Below are 17,891 nucleotides of genomic sequence, written 5' to 3' on the forward strand. Positions count from 1 at the left end.
TACTCCCTGGTTAAGGTCAGTTTGTATCTTTGCATTCCGTACGGTAGCGCCTCTTAGTGGGCAGAAGTTCCCAATTATGATTTATCATTTTTTTGCAGCTACTTGTTGCACAGTAAAACAAAAAGTGCAATAGAAGGCTTTGAAATATGTGCTTTGTAACATGCACTCCTCTCACTACAGAATATCAATGCAGGCCTTTTTCATATTGTAATTTCAGCATGAGAGACTAATTTAATGTCAACAGACCACATTCCTTTACTCATTTGTAAACTGCCTCACTTTTGCTTCTGTATGTCAAAATGAAGATTAGACTTGTGTTTTGCGTGGGATATAATATGTATGTCAGCATTTGCTCTGCTCTATCTTCAGAATAAGAACTCATTCATGTGCATAGCAGTTTGAATAGTTTATGATTCATCACAGTGAAAACTAAATACTGCTCCTATGAAACTGTTTGTCTTAGCACATTTGTCAGCAAATGGGCACACAAACAGCGATGTTTATCATATTTTCGGAGAAATCAGAATACTAGAGTGAATTGAGAGGTTATGCGGTGTTCGAACGTTGACATTTGCCAACCACAAAAATAAGAAATCTGAACAAAACAGGCTGTCGGCGTGAAAATGCACGTCATCATTTGCCCCGTGAGGACAGTCCCAGGTGTGCGATTTGTTTTGAAGATTTTTGTTGCCTTTCCCTTGCGGTTTATTAGTTTTACATGTGAATAAATCACCAAAATCATTTGAAAGTTGTTGATATTACAGAGATATTGCGGTTGGGTTAAAACAATGAAAAGGTGTCTAAAGAAGTAAAGTGCCATTAATTGTTATTATTATATGATGGCTTTATTGATAATGGTGCTGATGACAACTACAGTGTTACATGAACGTTTACAACGAGTAACGCTGTTCTATGACAACAAACACACAATAAGCTGGAACAAAGTAAAAAGCTTGATCTAGGCCCCGATTCACACACGCAGGAGAACACGCACCTAGGTCCAAAACTTCAAACAAAATTGTGGGTCATCTAGTTTCAGTGGCAGTGCAACCAGCTCACATCTCAGTTCTCATGCGGGCTTCACACCTACAAAAAGAAATACTGAGTCAGAGAAACATGATTCAAATTTTAGATGAGTCATTACAACAAAAGAGCAAGAATTTCACATAATAAAGAAGGAATAAATGTGATAACAACACGCTGAAATTTGTAATCTCTGGAACATCTGGTACTCTTTGTAAAAATAAGCAAAATGGGCTATAGGTCTTTGTTGTTTATCCATTAGAGGTGGAAAGTTTTTGTATGGATGAATGGCATTAGATCCTTTTGTTTTGTGTATTCATGTCTCATCCAGTTTTATAGGAGAAGACTCAGTGCTATAATTCTAGTAAAGGAACAGTGCACAAAGTACTAAAAGCAGGGGTGCCAATAATGGATAGACGTTTTCGTAATTTCACATCAGTGAAAAGTTCAATATTTCCTATGTTTTCAGTGTACAATCTCTTTTTTTTTGGGGAACATTTTTTTCCATAAACTTTTCCATTTCTTAAGCACGGGTGGCTATAATTAAGGATAAATAGATCCATAGATAGATAGATAGATAGATAGATAGATAGATAGATAGATAGATAGATAGATAGATAGATAGATAGATAGATAGATGAACTGCTACAGACATGCAGATATTTTACACAAACAAACAGGAGAGCATAGTCTAGCTGCATAGTTCACATATAGCTAAATGTTCACATAAAGCTTTATGTATGGACTAGTTGTGTTATGTACTGGGGAATTGTATAGGGCAGTCGCATAGCACCACATTATGCCAGTTAATCAAAACTATGCAGCTACATACAATATACATCCTACTTTCATCACGCTACAAGCACGTATCCAAATGAATTAAGAACTTTTCATTAGTACACAATAGGATTAGTATTACATTATTGCAATTATTTACCTGTAACTTCTGAAAAAATTCCAAGTCCAAGAGTGACTGAAAGAGAAGAACGAACAAATAAAACCAGTGTTGGCTTATTTAGAAAAAAGCTTTGTAACCTGGTAGCATATTCTGATAACTTTAGGAATGGCCAGTAAATCGTTAGTCTTTTTTCATTTGTTGTTTTCCCTGGAATTTTAGAATAAAAAGGCCGTGGATATTTGCACCCACATTGAAGTCTTTGTTTGAGTAATTGAAGAACAGGTTATTTGCCTCAACGGTGGTTTGATTTGACTTTGTAATTGAAAATGACCCACAAATGTTCATCTAGGCTAGAAAAGATTTTACTGACACAGTAAGCAATGGATGACAGACAGCTGTTGTTCTCACTGTCCCTGTGCAACTACTTTCATCACAGGACTGACTAAGTAGATTTCGCAGTTTTCCGAGGCGAATGGTGAACTAATGGTTCTGTGTTCAGAGTAAGGTCATTAATTTCCACGCTGTTCACTATTCTGACCTGACCATAAAGTTTCTCTGCCTTTCTTGCTGAAAACTTGCAAATTTGCAAGCTTCCTCTTTGATGACATTTAGCATTTTCTGAGTATAAATAAAGGTTGGACACTGAGCACATGCTGCGTAATACTCTTAAAGGGAGGTGGCAACTTAAGGTGAGTCTCAGTATGAAAAAGGTACATTTGCTTATGCAGTGCAAGACCCTATGTACTTGCAAAGTAAGTAATATTTCTTTTTAATATTTTAAAGTAACATGTATATATGTAAAATATATAAATAATGTATACACATATGTGTTTTTTTTTGTATTTTGTTTAGATCTAAATGTGAGTGAAGGTCTAACTTTTCAGTAAAGGTGTGACGAACAAAACGTAAAAAAGTTAAATAGCATTAGTTGCTTATTTTGCTATATATAAGATATGTAAGATATATGCATATATCCATATACAAAGTAAAATCACACCACGTTTGATTTAAAGTAAGTAATCTCAGATACAGCTAGACAAAGTAAAAATCAATCTTGCTTGTTTGTAGTTTTGCAGTTGCAGAAGTATTAAATGTCATTAGATGATATTCAGACAAATAGGCTAACTTTTTCAAATAGGAGTATCTAATGTAGATTACAGAAGTCAGTTTTTTCTTCTTCCATATGAGCCTTTCCTAACCACACAAAGTAACTTCAGATCACCTAGAAGTGCTACAAGTACACAAGACTTTGACGTAGAAGTCCTTTCAAGTGTTTTATTTGTCTTTAAAAGACATCATAAAAGATAAAGGATCACGTTTACGCAAACTCTTGATTATGGCGTTCACCATGGAGTTTTAACACCTTGGATGACAAAAAAAAAAAAAACAAGCATTTTACGTATTTTTTCTTCATTTTTGTCAACAACAGCAACACAGGAAGAGACGTGGAGGCACAAAAAAGTGCAAATCGAAGGTTGTGTGCTTTTGAGCAGGTAATTGTTTTCCCACTCAGTTATTGTAGATTGAGGGCCAAAAATGCAATAAATAATTGAGCATAAATACATTTCAAGTGTCTGTGTTCAGCTGTAGGAGGCTTGAGCAGTGATTCAGAGGTGCATGCGCTGGTTTTGTTCACTTGTTTTTAGTAAGTATTTCATTTTATTCTACTAACGTTTCCTCATGAAGTAAAAGATGTCACAGTGCACAATGTTCAGTGTACATTTGCACATTGTGCATTATATGATGTCGTTTGCGTTGTCTGTTTCTGTTCTGCATTGAAATGATTCCCTTATTTGTCTGAAAAGCGAAGTATCTTTCAATCTTAATTTGGCTATTAGATTATGTAAATTGCAACTGAATCTATTTGTCTAAAAACGTATAGAAAATCTATGGAAAAAATTGAATATCAGATGTAGGCTTTCCTCTATGGAATATACAGTACAGACATTATAGTATGTGCAGTATAGATTCTAAAAATCCAGATATAGTTTATGAATTGAAATTGGTAAAAAGGCACATGTGGGTGAACTAATTGAAAGGTGTATGTAGTCACAGTGCAGACCTCTTGAGTTATATCACAGATGACTGTGTTCATGTTATATACGTCTTGGTGCGCATCATCCTGAAAATGAAAAACTCCTGAAAATAGTTTTGTTCACATGTTTTCGCCTGTGTAAACAATATGTGGTAGACTGAGTGGTTGGTAGAAACTGATTCCAGAAAAGACTTTTACCAGTTTCAGACCAGAAACACTGTTGAATGACTTTGTGGGAGAGTTGTGCGTAATAACGAAACGTTCCATGGTATGAAGAAAAAAAGAAGATTTGAAGATTTTGGGCAGTGAGTAATTTTCCATCACTGGGAAGGTCATGTCCAAAATGTCTTAGAGCAGTTTGTTTACATACAAGCTCCTATCACGTAGCAGAACAATAACTGTAGGCAGAATGTGTCAGGTGTTTTGTTATGAATAGGCCGATCACTTTGTTGGAAGTCATCCAGTGATGACTGATAATATTATTGCAGCTGGCATCTGCAATTAGATCTTATAGTCTGCTTACGCGCTCCGATTTGTGCGAAATTCTTTTGTTATTATTTATTTGTTTATTTATTAGTGTTTTAAGGCCATCAGTCATGTTCAGTTCTATAACGTGCAACGTTCAATTATTTATTTTGAATCCTGTGATCTCAGCTCAAGTGTTTTTTTGTACACAGAGATAATATCAGTAACCACAAAGATTGAGAACTTTCTCTTTCTTTGTGTACCTATATCCCCATTTCCCTTTCCTGGCTTGCTTATCTTGTGCATGTGTTTTTGCAAAATGCAAAATGAGTGTACATGCATTCGTGTGTGAGTGTGTGTTTGCGTGTGGTGTGTGTTTGTGTGGTTTCCTGAGAGGTGGGAGAGGTCGATGTGCTTTTGAAATAGAAATGCATTTGCTCAACTGCTAAATTGAGCTGGGTAAAGGGGTGTGAAAGGGGCTTCAGCTTAAATCCCTGTCTGTGGTGTTGCCCCATGGTCCGGCTTCCCCATTAGAGCATGTGCTCTGTTTCGACAGCTTTGCTATCTCGTGCCGCCATACACATCCACCGAAGTAGTCATTCTACTGTCATTTATTTCCTTTCCCACCCTCGTAATGTTAATGAAGGGGAAAAACCCTTGTGTTGTGTTAAAAGAAAAGCATTTACATTTCTGTCTCAGTCTTCATTTTTTGAGGATTTCTGATTGCTTTTTTGCAGATATTGTGAAGTGAGCCAAATTTGGAGCAGCCGATAAGGCAGAGGTAAAGCATCATCATTGAGCAGTTTAGTGGCTGACCTCCTGTTTATTGAGCTTCTGTTTAAACGCCAACACAGATATAACGTCGCTTCTGTTTTAACTATAGGAATGCCACAGTCCAATAGCGAGAGCGGCAGGACGAGGTGCGTGAGGGATGTAGAAGGACGTCGTGTTCTGAAAGAGGAACAGGAAGATGAGGTTGATGATCTAAATATCCATGCTTCAGTCCAGTCTGAAGAAAGCCCTTCTGCTCAGGTACTTAGTGCACTTTATGACCACATCAGTTGTCCAAGACCTGACAGGTCACACTATGGATTTCCTTGAAAAATCCAAATAACAAAAAAACTATGGAATTCTATGCACAATTTTAGATTAAACTAGATTTTTAGTTCTAAAGTTAGCAGTGTACTTCTATGTCAGATTGTGAAATCTTTTATCTTTTTTAAAAAAAAAAAATTTAAATGTAAATTATTTTAGCAATTTTTTATGACGTGCTTCTACATTTCTATCAGACCTATTATTATTATTATTATTATTATTATTGTTGTTGTTGTTGTTGTTGTTATCTATATTCATTGTGTAAAGTATATTATGAGTTTGAAGTGAACTGTCACTTTGCACTTGGGAAGCATTTTTTGATCCTATATTTTCTTAAAAGGAAAACTATTTATTTCATGTTCACATGAATAAGGACAGTTATACCTCATTAATGTATAAAACGTATAGGTCTGTTTTGTTTAGTCTTTAATATTTTTTTTTGCATATGAAGTATTTGACCAGTGAGCACAATAGAAAGAAATAGTAAAACAGCAAATAGCAAAAAAACATTGAATTTCCAAATCTGTGATCCGCTGTGGCAGACCGTAGGTGAGCTGGTATGGAATGACCTTTTGCCATCTCATATTCTTTCTTACAATTTGTTTTACTGAGAAATATGATTTTTTTTTCATTAGTGCTTACCAGGAAGGCTCTTGCCTTTTAAACGCTGTAAATGTTAACGTATCAGTTTGAAAAATATCTGTGTGTATATGTGTGTTTGTGTCTGTGTGTGTCTCTGCAGGGTGCTGATAAAGCAGCGCATACACACATTCTTCAGTTAGCATTTCAGAGTCCTCAGCTGACCCAGAATAGAGCATCTGTGCTCCGTTCTACCTCTCTACGACCTCTGGGTTTGTATTGTGGCGAGGAAACATTCAGTATTATGCATTATATCTAAAGAAATTCCTTCGAGCTGCTGCTTGAGAACAAGATCAGAATGTATTTGCCTGTATATGATGAGCCAAGCAGAATACAGTCCGTTATTGTTTAGCAGGAAATATTTGAGTTATTATTCAAATAATTTACATTTATGATTATATTTAGTCCATTTTATTCAAATTGTGTAGTGATTGGCAAAAGTATTACAGTGCATAATTCTCCCGTCACTCATTCTTTTCCTTAACGTATTCTTTCACCAGGACACGATTTTTCTCGTTTATCACCAAACAAGCGTGACTCACCAGTCAAAGGTAGAGGAAAGGCCACAGGATACAGCTCTAGCTACGCTTTAGCTTTCTTAAATCAGCGCAACACACCCAGCGTTCAGCTGAACAGGTCAGATTCTCTGCTTTTCGTTCTTACGTTTTGATATTTAAACCTGTCAGTGCAGTCAGTTGCATTTTAATTCAGCCAGCTCACAAGCAGAGCCCATATCTGATGATTGTGTCCAAGTACTGGCACATTTTGCCAATATACGTTTATCCTTCACAGCCTTGTCCAATCGGAAGTGGTGAACTGCCTTTTTGTCAATGGACGGTGCCGTTGGCCTGGCTGTGACGAGGCTTTTGAGGAGTACCCTGTTTTCCTAAAGTGAGTCTTGCCACATATCTGGCTACTCTTTGCCAGGCCTCTCGGTAGCGTTTTTTTTAGTAACCATACTTTGCTCTTATTGTCTAGACACCTGAACCATGTACACAGCTGTGGAGAAAAAACTATTGCACAGTGGAGGGTACAGCAGGACAGGGTGCAACACATGGAGAATCAGGTATGTATGTAGTTGCATTCAGTGCAAATAAGACTGAAGTAACTTCAGCAGGATAATTAATGGGTCTTTCAGCAATGAGAAACATTTTAGGTTTGTTTAAGACATTGTTCTACATTTCATTAGATATCATCTTGGCAAGTGAAGTCATCTTATATCTTGCCAATATATCTAATATTTCCTATTATGAAATTGTCAGAAAAATATTAGATGACTTATGTTTAGATGACCTTATTGTTTGAATTCATTTTACCTAGAGAAATTGTTTTATTCTGTTGTCAGATGATTGTGCATATTTTAGCATCATTTATTGAAGTATGGTTACATAATATTTATAATTTTGATTATTTAAAATATATGGCAGATTGCACATATGCATTATGTCTTATTATATATATATATATATATATATATATATATATATATATATATATATAATTATTACTTAATTCATTGAGGTGTTTAGTCTTGAAACAAGTGTAGATACCAGTTATTATTGTGTTTTGTACTAAAATGCATTCACTGTCTCAGCTCATTCAGGAGAGACAGAGACTCCATGCCATGCAGCTCCATCTAAGGCTGTCTGAACACAACTCGGCACACCCAGTAAGAAAAAAAAGTGTATTTGCCCTCACCACTATTTCCTCAAACTCCCAGACTCTGTTTATCATGAAACTGTGTGCAAAACCATCTCCAACTGTGTAATTAACCACAAAAAAAATCTGAGATTGACTTTGTTTATAGATGGTCCCGTGTCACGATGTTTCTCTTGTATTAAATGTATGGTGGTGTAATGTGTGGTTCTCTATCAGAGAGCAGGCCTAGGCTGGTGGAGTCCACTGGCAGCGATCATGCCCCCACCCGAGGAGCCAGATGGAGGGGCAGAGTGGGCCAGTGATGCAGCAGGACGCCAGGAATACTGGCCCACGCCTGCCCCTCACCTGCTGTCAGGTAACACCTACTAACACACTGAATTTCTCAGGGCTGTCAGGATAGATAACACACACTCACATGCATGCAAGCCCACGCTCATGTCCTAAAAAACTCTTTTGTCTTTCATTCACTGAAGATGACATTTCAACCTCCAGTTGTGCAATGACACCATACCCATATTTGGATAATTAAAGGCTGTCAGCAGTAGCATTTTTTTTCATTGGCTTCATGTTCTTTCCCAAAACCTTGCTTAAAATGCATGCCATAAAATGTTTCTTTTCATGACAGATTTCATTACCAGTATGGAATGCTACAAATATGTCAATATCAGGCCTCCGTATACCTACGCCTTTCTTATCAGATGGGTGAGTAAACAATGTCTGCAAATAATACATCCATTATATTCCACTATGTGCTTAATTGTTGCATTAGTATATGTATATATGACTTTAAATGGAAACCCTTAGTGATGTTTTGTCTGCATGATTATTTTTTTCCATAGTCAATATTGGAGGCACCAGACAAGCGAAGAGCACTGAATGAAATCTACAACTGGTTCATTCGAATGTTCTTCTACTTCCGTCACAACACTCCCACTTGGAAGGTACTGTATCACGCTGAGATGCAGTTCAACTCATCCAGCCCATTTCAGTGCAACTAATTCACAAACCTCTGAAACTAGGCATAAATTAAGGGTAAACGAGGACATGATTTGCCCGTTGTTTAGATCAAGAGAAGCAGCTCCCACATCAAAACCCCAAGTGTTATATGTAGGTGTGTTAGATTATCGTCGGCACTGAATTCTTCTTGCCTCTCTTTTCCCTGGTGGATTGTCCACCCCTGACCCAGAGCTTTATGACAGTTTAACCATTAGATGGCAGTGTTGACATGAAATCATACCTTAATATGTGAGTCTCCATCTCTGAAGACTGAAACTTCCTTTATTACTGGATTCTGCTTTCAATTCGTATTCAAATCATTCAATTCAAATCATAGTTTCTGTTGTCTTCTGCTGTCTGCAATCGTTTTTTTGTAAGCAGAATGCAGTGCGCCACAACCTCAGCCTCCACAAGTGTTTCGTGCGGGTGGATGGAGGTAAAGGGGCTGTATGGACTGTGGATGAAAGAGAGTTTCAAAAGAGAAAGGGCCAAAAGTTCAACAGGTACTGTAAGCTCTTTCTGGGCTTTTGTACATTCCATTAGCAAAGGTGTGGCCCTACTTCCGATAACAAGATGCTGAGTAACAGATACATGCTTTTGTTATTTCTTGCCATGACTGTTGTAATGCAGTGCTCACAGGACCTTCCTACAGCCAGAACAAATGGACTAGAAAAAAATGAGACCATATTAGACCAGTTTTAACATAATTCCACTGGCTGCCTGTTTCCTTTAGAACTGCCTACACAATTGTATTACTAGTTTTAGAATTTCTTAATGGTATAGCATCTTCATATGAAATTGAAGAAGACTGGTGAAGCAGCCTTTGGTTTTATATGCCAATGATCTGGAACACAATATCAATAAATATTTGCCAACCTCCATCTATCACTGTTTTTTTTTCAAGACATTCTTCACTTTAGCATTTAGAAGTTTTATTATTTTCATTACTCTTACTGGCACGCTGCTTTTACGTTATTTTCATATTATTTGAATAGTTCTACTTTTACTGTTTTACTTTTCAACTGTTATTATTTTGGTTGTTTTTCTGTCATAATAGCAAAATGAAAGCTAGGTTCACTTAGAAATCATTTAGAACAAAATCAGTTTTAATTAGTGTATTTTTTCAAGTGGATTATTGTTTTTTTTTGGTTTGTTTTTAGGGACTCTGGTTTGAAATGGCTGACACCTTACCCCCATTCGCCCCAAGTGCCTTAGGTTTCACCCAGCTGAGACTCTCTTGCTGTCAATATCGGTGAAAAATGTTTTATTTTTATTTTTTCATTTGAGTTCTTTCAGTGGAAAATGCAGTGTTATAATAATGCTGAGTTAAAATAAACCTGAAGTAAACTAAAGTATCCTTTTTTCAAACTTATATATTTTCAGTGTTTTGTTAACATTTAAAAATAAACCATGTGATCTTTTTTGCTGTCCTATTTTTATACTCAAACATACAGTAATCCAAAGTGGTGTTTCATAATTTGTCCTTTGGCTTTTGTACTACTGGGTGAACCCTTTAAGAAGTTACATTGTATTAATATCACATATGTGTATTGTGTCTATTATCAGAATCAGAATCCTTTATTGATCCCAGAGGGAAATTGCAGTTGTTACAGTTGCAACCATTTATGCATAAATGTTCCAGAATTCTAACATTCAGCAATATTTATACCTCAACCTTTAAATGACATTAAAACACCTGATAGTGAAAAGACAAAACTGTTTGGAGTGAACAAGCATATTTTAAAATATGACTTTGTTGATGTTATGACAGTGCTTGGCCAGAAGAGGGGGACTGTGTGATAGAAGAGTTTGTCTTTGGGTGTGGTAACCCCTTTCCCTCTCAGTTCATTCAGGCAGAGACTAAATGCATCAGATCTGTATAGAAATGAGTCAGACAAAAGCATCCCATTCTATGACATAGATTTGAGATTTTTATCATGGAAGTAGTAATAATGAAAAACACACTAAAAAGCATGTGTGGGTGTATTCTAATATGCACAGTACTCTCTGATTGAATTTCCATTTAAAACAGCCTTTGAGGACAAGTTATTCATTTTTCTGGAGCTATTTCTGAGGAGATTACTTGTGGAGGAATGGGGGAAAGTCAGGAAAATAAATGAAAAAAATGTTTAGAACATGAAACAACACAGAGCCCAGACCTCAGCATCACTGAATGTGCTTGGGGTTACTTGTATAATGAGGAGCAGAATGTGCAGTCAACTAAAACAACTTTGGAGGTGTGGAGTCTCCCAAAAAGAATGGATACTGTAATAAAGAAAAAGGCTGAACACACTAAATACTGATTTTTCTTTTTCTGCTGAAAATGATCAACTTGCACTTTATGCAAATTAAATGAATCATCATCTCTGACATCTGCACTGTCTAATAATAATGAAACATGTAGAAAAATATGTGAGTGTGCATGTGTGTGTGTGTGACAATATTACATGACTTTTATGAGTTTCGGGTTTTGTGCAGCCAGTTTTATCTTTGAAATCTGAATTCATTCAAACCAAATTGAATTCCTATCATTAAATATAATATTAAAGCCTAAAATCAAATAATGAAAAAAAAACCCTGAAAATTAAATGCTGAAATCTTTGATCTTCATACAGCACACACAAGCTTTTGTGCCTCAGCTAGAAGAAGGGGTGTATAAATAAATGCTCTAGGTCTGCACCCTTGCGGTTCTCTGTTTTGTCTTCCAGCTCTGATGAAGCCTTCAGATCCCTCATGTTTCTCCTCCTTTCTCCTTTGTACACTCCCCAGCCTCCTCATACCTTTAAACCTTTTGTTCCCACTTCCCATGATCGTGGCTGTGCACAGCGCTGAGGAATGGTGACTTGTACTGTGAGGTTAGGATTTGAAAGACAGATCTAAAGGAAAGAGCCCACTATTTAAAGACAGCTTTAATATATAGCGCTGTAGATGAAGTTCAAGGAGACAAGAGGCCTCTGCCATTGGACTCAATCAAGGTCAAGAGGACTCGCCATATTTTATAGCTCGAATTCTCTAGCTGTCACCTAAGCACATCGTTCCGTCTTTGCTGTGCATTGTAAATGCTGTTTGGCAACGTCTTTCAAATTCACAAGGAGATTTTTTTTAATGGCCTTGAGTTCTACAGATGCACCATGTCATAAAAGAGGGTAGACAGCCGCCTCAGGCGCTGAATTTTTTCTGGACCTCAATTATCCTCTGGGCATTTCCTTTAGAGAAATCGCCCCATTATACAGGCTTCTGGACAGCCTCACAAATTCCGACAGCTACCTCTCGCCTTGCCAGGTGCTTATTACCTGCTCTTCCTGAAGCCTCCACACCAGATTCCAAACAGGTGTCTCAGTCTCTGAATCCTGTGTGTTATATGACTACAGCATTTTCATTATCTTAACCCATCATGGAAAGACAGTGAAAATAGGCTGTGGTATGTGCTACTAGGACTTTCTGTCAGTTTTATAAGTAGAGAGAAGAATTCTGCAGAAAAGTGGATAGTTTTGTTGGATTCTGTTTTTATTTGACATTTGAAACTAATGACTGTGTTTCTAAGTATGGAGAGATATGCAGTAGAAAATAATTGGAAAGAGATGTCCTCTGTGAATGGTTCCAGTTTATGAGTACAGAAATTCAAGACATGCTTCTCTAATAACCCAGTGATATTACACTGAAAAATGTAATGCATTGAATTTGCTCCATTTCACCCTGAGTAAAATACAGCACTTTGCAAGTCAAAGACCACCCCTTCTTTATTTTTTTCGGTGAACACAGCCATTAAGTACAGATGTATGACATAAGAACAGGAGTAGAACGGAACTTTTCTCAGTATTTAGTGTGTACACCCTTTGCCTTTATCACAGCTTCCATTCTTTTCGGGAGACTTGCTTTCAGTTTTCCACTGAAATCTGCAGAGATATTTTTCCAGTGTTCAGTCTTTCAGCTTCACATGATCTACGCAATCCCAAACACATTTGATGATGTTGAGGTCTAGACTCTGAGGAGGCCAGTCCATTGATCTGAGAACACCAGCAGCTTCTTTGTTTGATTGGTTCTTTTTTTTTGTCTATTTCTCAGTAATGGCTTCTACAAATCAAATCAAATCAAATTTATTTGTAGCACTTTCTACAGCTGATGTGGTCACAAAGCAGCTTCACAGAATTCCAGTAAAGACAAGAATGTAAAATCCCACCGGTGAGCAAGCCAGGGGTGACAGTGGCAAGGAGAACCTCCCTCAGAGCTGAGGAAGAAACCTTGGGAGGAACCAGGCTCACCAGGGGGGACCCGTCCTCCTCTGGTCAGACTACCTACAGAGTTATTACACTACTAATATTAATAGCAGTAATATTAGTAGTAGTAATAGCTGGGAGTCTATGAGAATATCAGTGTAGGGTGGGCAGCTAGTCCAAGGCAGGTGGCGGTAGCTGGGGTGTGGGCAGCTGGTCTGAAGTGGGTAGCAGGACAGCTCAACAGTTAGTCATCCTTCAGTGTCCGGCCGGACATGTGGGCGGTCATATACTCGGAAAAAAGGCAGGGAGAGGGAATTAGTTTCATTCTGTCTGTTGTACGTAAAACAGGGAATGTGAACATTTCCAGAACATTTCTTGACAGCTGCACGTCCTTTAAATTCATAGTCTTAAGGCCAACCGTGGCAAGATGGACAAACACCCATTTTTTTAGATCTGAAGCAAGAATATAGCTTGAATTTCTCCTTTCTCCCAAAGATGATAGCTTTACATGCTGTTTATCTGACGGTAACGGTTTAGGTGGTCTATCAGGTCTCATGTGGTTGTTAAAAGTCTAATTTTTTTTTACTTGTCCCCTTGTTTACGAAAGTGGAAATATCTCCTTAATAATGTCTCCAGAATGAGTAACTTGCACTCAATAGGCCATTTTTGACTGGTTAGTTGAATGGTTGTTGACTTTCACCCAGTATATTACATCAATATTACAACTGTATATTACATCAGAACAGGTATGTCAGTTTTCTTACTTGTGACAATAATTATGTTGATGCAAATACATTTTATTAATGAGGAAATGAGGCGAACATTTGAATCAAGCGTAGCACATTACTTTTTTAGTATACTGTCATTGGGTTGGAGAATCAGAGAGCTGCTTTATTTAAAATCATTGTGGAGATATATACCTACTAAATAATTTGTGGTTATCATGGCCAGATGGCAAATATAAAAGTATTTTTAATAGATATATGGTGTACTTTCATCTTTATCAGTTTCTCAACAAGTTCTTTGATGAACCGATTAAGGGCACGTGCCGACTGAGAAAAGAGGGGAACTATTTTGTCCAAGGCTCATCACCAACTTGTGTTTTTTGTTCGTTTTTCTCCCCTCTTTGAAGGGAAAGACATAATTGAGAATGAAATGAGCCTCCAGCGTTTGTCTCAAGTCTGGAAAATGGCAGCCTCTCATGTCAGTTGGCCATCATTGACTGAGCTGATGGCCTGGTATTTCTGACAGGTCGAGACACAGATAAAGAATAGCTGAAACGGCAATCCTGAAACCCTGATTCTACTTCAGAGAGAAGTGCTAAATCTTCCCTAGACAGGAGAGGTTCCAGATTATACCCTCACTAGAAGACCTGATGCCATGAATGCTGCATGCACTCCATAAATAATCTCATGGTACTGGTCTAACTGAATTGTCAAGAGGATGTGCCACTATTATCAGGGTGTGCCCTTTAAAAACCACAACTCTTCCTGCTCTCAAGGTGTTTTCCACAGCGAAATCACACTGTCGAAATTTACATGTCTTTGATGTCGTTTGATCAAGTCATACAGACATTTCGGTCTTTGTGAGGTGTCCTTTGGCGCGTGCCTCTGAATTCCCGTTTACGTGAAATCGCACTTTTGTCAGCAAGTTTGTTTAAGCTTGTGAAGATGATATTCACACTTAAAGTTCATAAGTGCCAGACATTATGTTCCGTTCATATCCCTTTGTCTTGGCATATGATGCTGAAGGCCCTGCGTGTCAACAAGCAGGCATCTATATTGCCCTGTCTCAGCAGGAACAGGGCCAGCGCTGTTTCACTTCTGAGGGAGTCTGAGCGGTCTGCCCTCTCACTGTGTTTTCGGTGGGATTATGGGGGCTAAAGGCCGAGATTAGCTCACAGCCTGTCTGCCTAAACCACTAAACCGCCCATCCGTCAGGAACCGCCTGTACTCTGAAACGCTCACGCCCAGACAAGATAACATCAGTCGCCCCTGAGATTACACGCTTCTGCTGCCGCTGTGCATTAGATAAAGACTTTTTACAGACTAGCACCATGGAAAATTAATTAAAGTCAGGGTGATGGAGATACGAGTTAAAGAGAAATTCCATCTCAGATTAATTTATTTGCATGTTTTATGCTGAACTCTGCACCCTTGCCATATGCAGCAACACCATGAAGCCAGAAAGTAGTTAACACGCTGTTTCTGATTTTGCATAATGCGAACAAACATTTTATCTTAATTAGCATCATTTAGATCCTTCTATACATTTAATTGTGCTCTTGCCTGAAGCAAGAATCTCTGCATCTCTAGCACAGCATGTTAAGTACCATGATCCAAGCACTATCAGCAGAGAACGAGCACCCTTAATAGATGTGAGTAGATGTTCTCTTGTAATAGATGTGAATGATTATCAATATAATGCAAAGAAGAGCTTAGGGCTGGAGCAAAGACTAGAATTCATATTCTTGCTCCTTAAGAGGCTTAATAACATGATCACATAGTTCTGTAAATCCCCTTTTCCTTTGATGACCTTTCAAGGACGAGGGGATTCAAGAGAGACACAAATTTCTTCAGGCTCAGCTCCCAGACCTCATTATATTCTCCTCACAAATGGCCTTGCTTGTACATCCATACATCTATGAGAGGTTTCCGCCCCGAATTCAGACATCAGCACGGAGTATCGGAATTAATTCCAGCAATTCCAGCCCACTGCTTCTTATTTGTTCACAGGAAGAAGCTGTAGATTTCCTCCACAGCGTCACGGTCCCATCCAGCTCATGATAAAGGGGCTGGGGCGAGAGAGCATCTCAATTGCAAAGCATCTGCACCCTGCTCTCCTCTTCACCTTGATGTTGTCAGACATGTCGGCTTTTGAGGGAATGAAAGTGCGTCTTCCAAGAAGAGCAGATAAAAGGGTTTCTGGTTTCCATTTGGGCGCGGGGAGGCTCGCACCGCGGGGCATGGCAGCCTCTCTGATGCCTCCTGACAGGCCCAGGACTTTCCACAACTTTCATGTCACGATGCTCGAGTCAAATAGCTTTGGGGGGAGGTTTGAGAGAGATGGGTGATAATAGGAAAGAGAAAAAGAGAGAAAGCCTCTAGCCTCTTTCTCTTCTTTAGCTTAACGAAGTGTTCACATTTAATTACCACAGGTCAGGTATGTAGACATCTGGCAAGGTGAGGGGGCTTGGCAATCATATATATTCATTACATTATGAAACATGCTCGTGGCTTTGATATTTGCCTTTACGATGCCTGACTGCCCAGCTGCATCACAATCAGAACCCCTGCTGGTTGATTCAATGCATGCACATGCACACTGCAAAAAGCAATGCATTGAATTTACTTATTTTAAATGTGAGCATCATTTCCACATTCATAAAATATTCTCGCTGTCATATCAAAGCATCTCCATCTTTCGCTTTTACATTATTTGAAAATGCCAGCTGGCTTCTACATTAAGTACACAATTTTTGACCCAGCAATAAAAATAGTCCAAAATTACGTAGAACACAGTTTTTTACATTAGTGTACATTAAAGGGAAATTCCCAGGAGTTTTCTAAATCTCTTAGTATTTAACTATAACAGAATTGTTAGCAGTACCCCCTAACAAAGAGTTATTACACGGCATGGTTATGAATATGGTGCCGTACCCCCGAGACATTTTTTGTTGTCAGATAGTTTTGCAATAAGCTTTTGCTTAAAATTAGATTTTTTAAAACCATTCATGGCAGAGAGGCCATTGTAAGACAGTCCCTAAAGAATGCTTATTGTTTTATAGACTCAGAAGGCACACGTAGGTTCACTGGTCATTTTTGATCATAAATAAAACGACTATATTCACATTGTAGACTTTGCAACATCATCCTAACATCATAACTAAGTTCTTCACAATCTCACATCAAAACTCTGAATGATTTTGCTTGTGTCTCAATAACGAATTATGCAAACATCTGACAAATCAGAGGAATTCCCCTTAAAATACAAGACTTTTTTTCTTTTCCTGTAAGTTTATGATTTTGTTTTCTCACATCAATGAATGAAAAGTTTGGGTCCAAAAAAAATGTGGACATTTGTGCCTTGTATTAAATGTATAACGTTAGAAAGTAAAATGTCTGGATGTCTTCTCCAGGCTTTATCCTCACAAAGAATCTAGCATTGGTCTGATCCTGTGCTAAAGGTGTTTTCCACTGAAGCAAATATCACTTTATTAAACAATTTATGAAGTAAAAAAGTTTGTTAAACATTTTATTAATTAAAGTTTACCAATAGTGAAACAGTCAAATTCTTTTCAGGGCAGCTGTGTCCTGATATATTACACAATTATTGTCAACACTGAAAGATAAAGAGAAAGAGATAAGAGAAAGATAAAGTTATATTGAAGTCATTTTCCATATTTTATTCCTGTGGAAATGATGAACATGTTTGGATCAAGCAAATTTAATGCATTGCATTTTTTTCTGTGCACAAATTGAGGCACTAAGAAGGGCTCTGAAAATGCATGGCCATTGGATTGACATTACCATTACAGGCACAGACATGTTGTGCTTCATTCTGGTCCAGAGGTTTCCAATGGACTTAAATGCTGTTCCTGTTTATGGGAGTTTAAATGAGACAGCCGTGTAAAGCAGAGATCATGATACCGGCAACCTTCCAATAAACAATCTTACATGCATGAACACACACATTCATGCGTGAGCACGCACTGCGAAATCCCGTACACACACACAGGGTGGATGTGCCCACAAAACCCATGTATGCGCACCCTGCGAGGTGGAGGGAGGGATGGAGAGATTAGGATAAAGAGGGAGAAGATGAATAGCCGGATAATTAGCCTCATCTCCCAGGACCTGACAGA

At 38.0% G+C, this 17,891-nt stretch overlaps 1 protein-coding gene across 3 annotated transcripts; it reads left to right on the forward strand.

Moving 5' to 3' along the window:
• The first annotated feature begins 2,586 nt into the window (after positions 1-2,586).
• On the forward strand, positions 2,587-10,231 carry foxp3b (forkhead box P3b). 3 transcript variants are annotated; one of them, XM_017722429.1, is made up of 15 exons: positions 2,587-2,610; positions 3,351-3,414; positions 3,506-3,566; positions 5,159-5,202; positions 5,305-5,453; positions 6,259-6,367; positions 6,656-6,791; positions 6,948-7,046; positions 7,134-7,221; positions 7,750-7,824; positions 8,031-8,169; positions 8,440-8,516; positions 8,654-8,755; positions 9,192-9,313; positions 9,971-10,231. In XM_017722429.1, the coding sequence occupies exons 5-15, from the start codon at positions 5,307-5,309 to the stop codon at positions 10,023-10,025; spliced, it is 1,149 nt and encodes a 382-aa protein (XP_017577918.1). In that variant the 5' UTR covers positions 2,587-2,610; positions 3,351-3,414; positions 3,506-3,566; positions 5,159-5,202; positions 5,305-5,306; the 3' UTR covers positions 10,026-10,231. The 3 variants fall into 3 exon arrangements, with proteins under 3 accessions (XP_017577918.1, XP_017577917.1, XP_017577919.1); XM_017722428.1 differs by lacking the exon at positions 2,587-2,610 and adding an exon at positions 2,631-2,673; XM_017722430.2 differs by lacking the exons at positions 2,587-2,610; positions 3,351-3,414; positions 3,506-3,566 and adding an exon at positions 4,606-5,013.
• Positions 10,232-17,891: the final 7,660 nt, after the last annotated feature.

The sequence above is a fragment of the Pygocentrus nattereri genome, chromosome 28, assembly GCF_015220715.1.
Source record: "Pygocentrus nattereri isolate fPygNat1 chromosome 28, fPygNat1.pri, whole genome shotgun sequence".
NCBI lineage: Eukaryota > Metazoa > Chordata > Actinopteri > Characiformes > Serrasalmidae > Pygocentrus > Pygocentrus nattereri.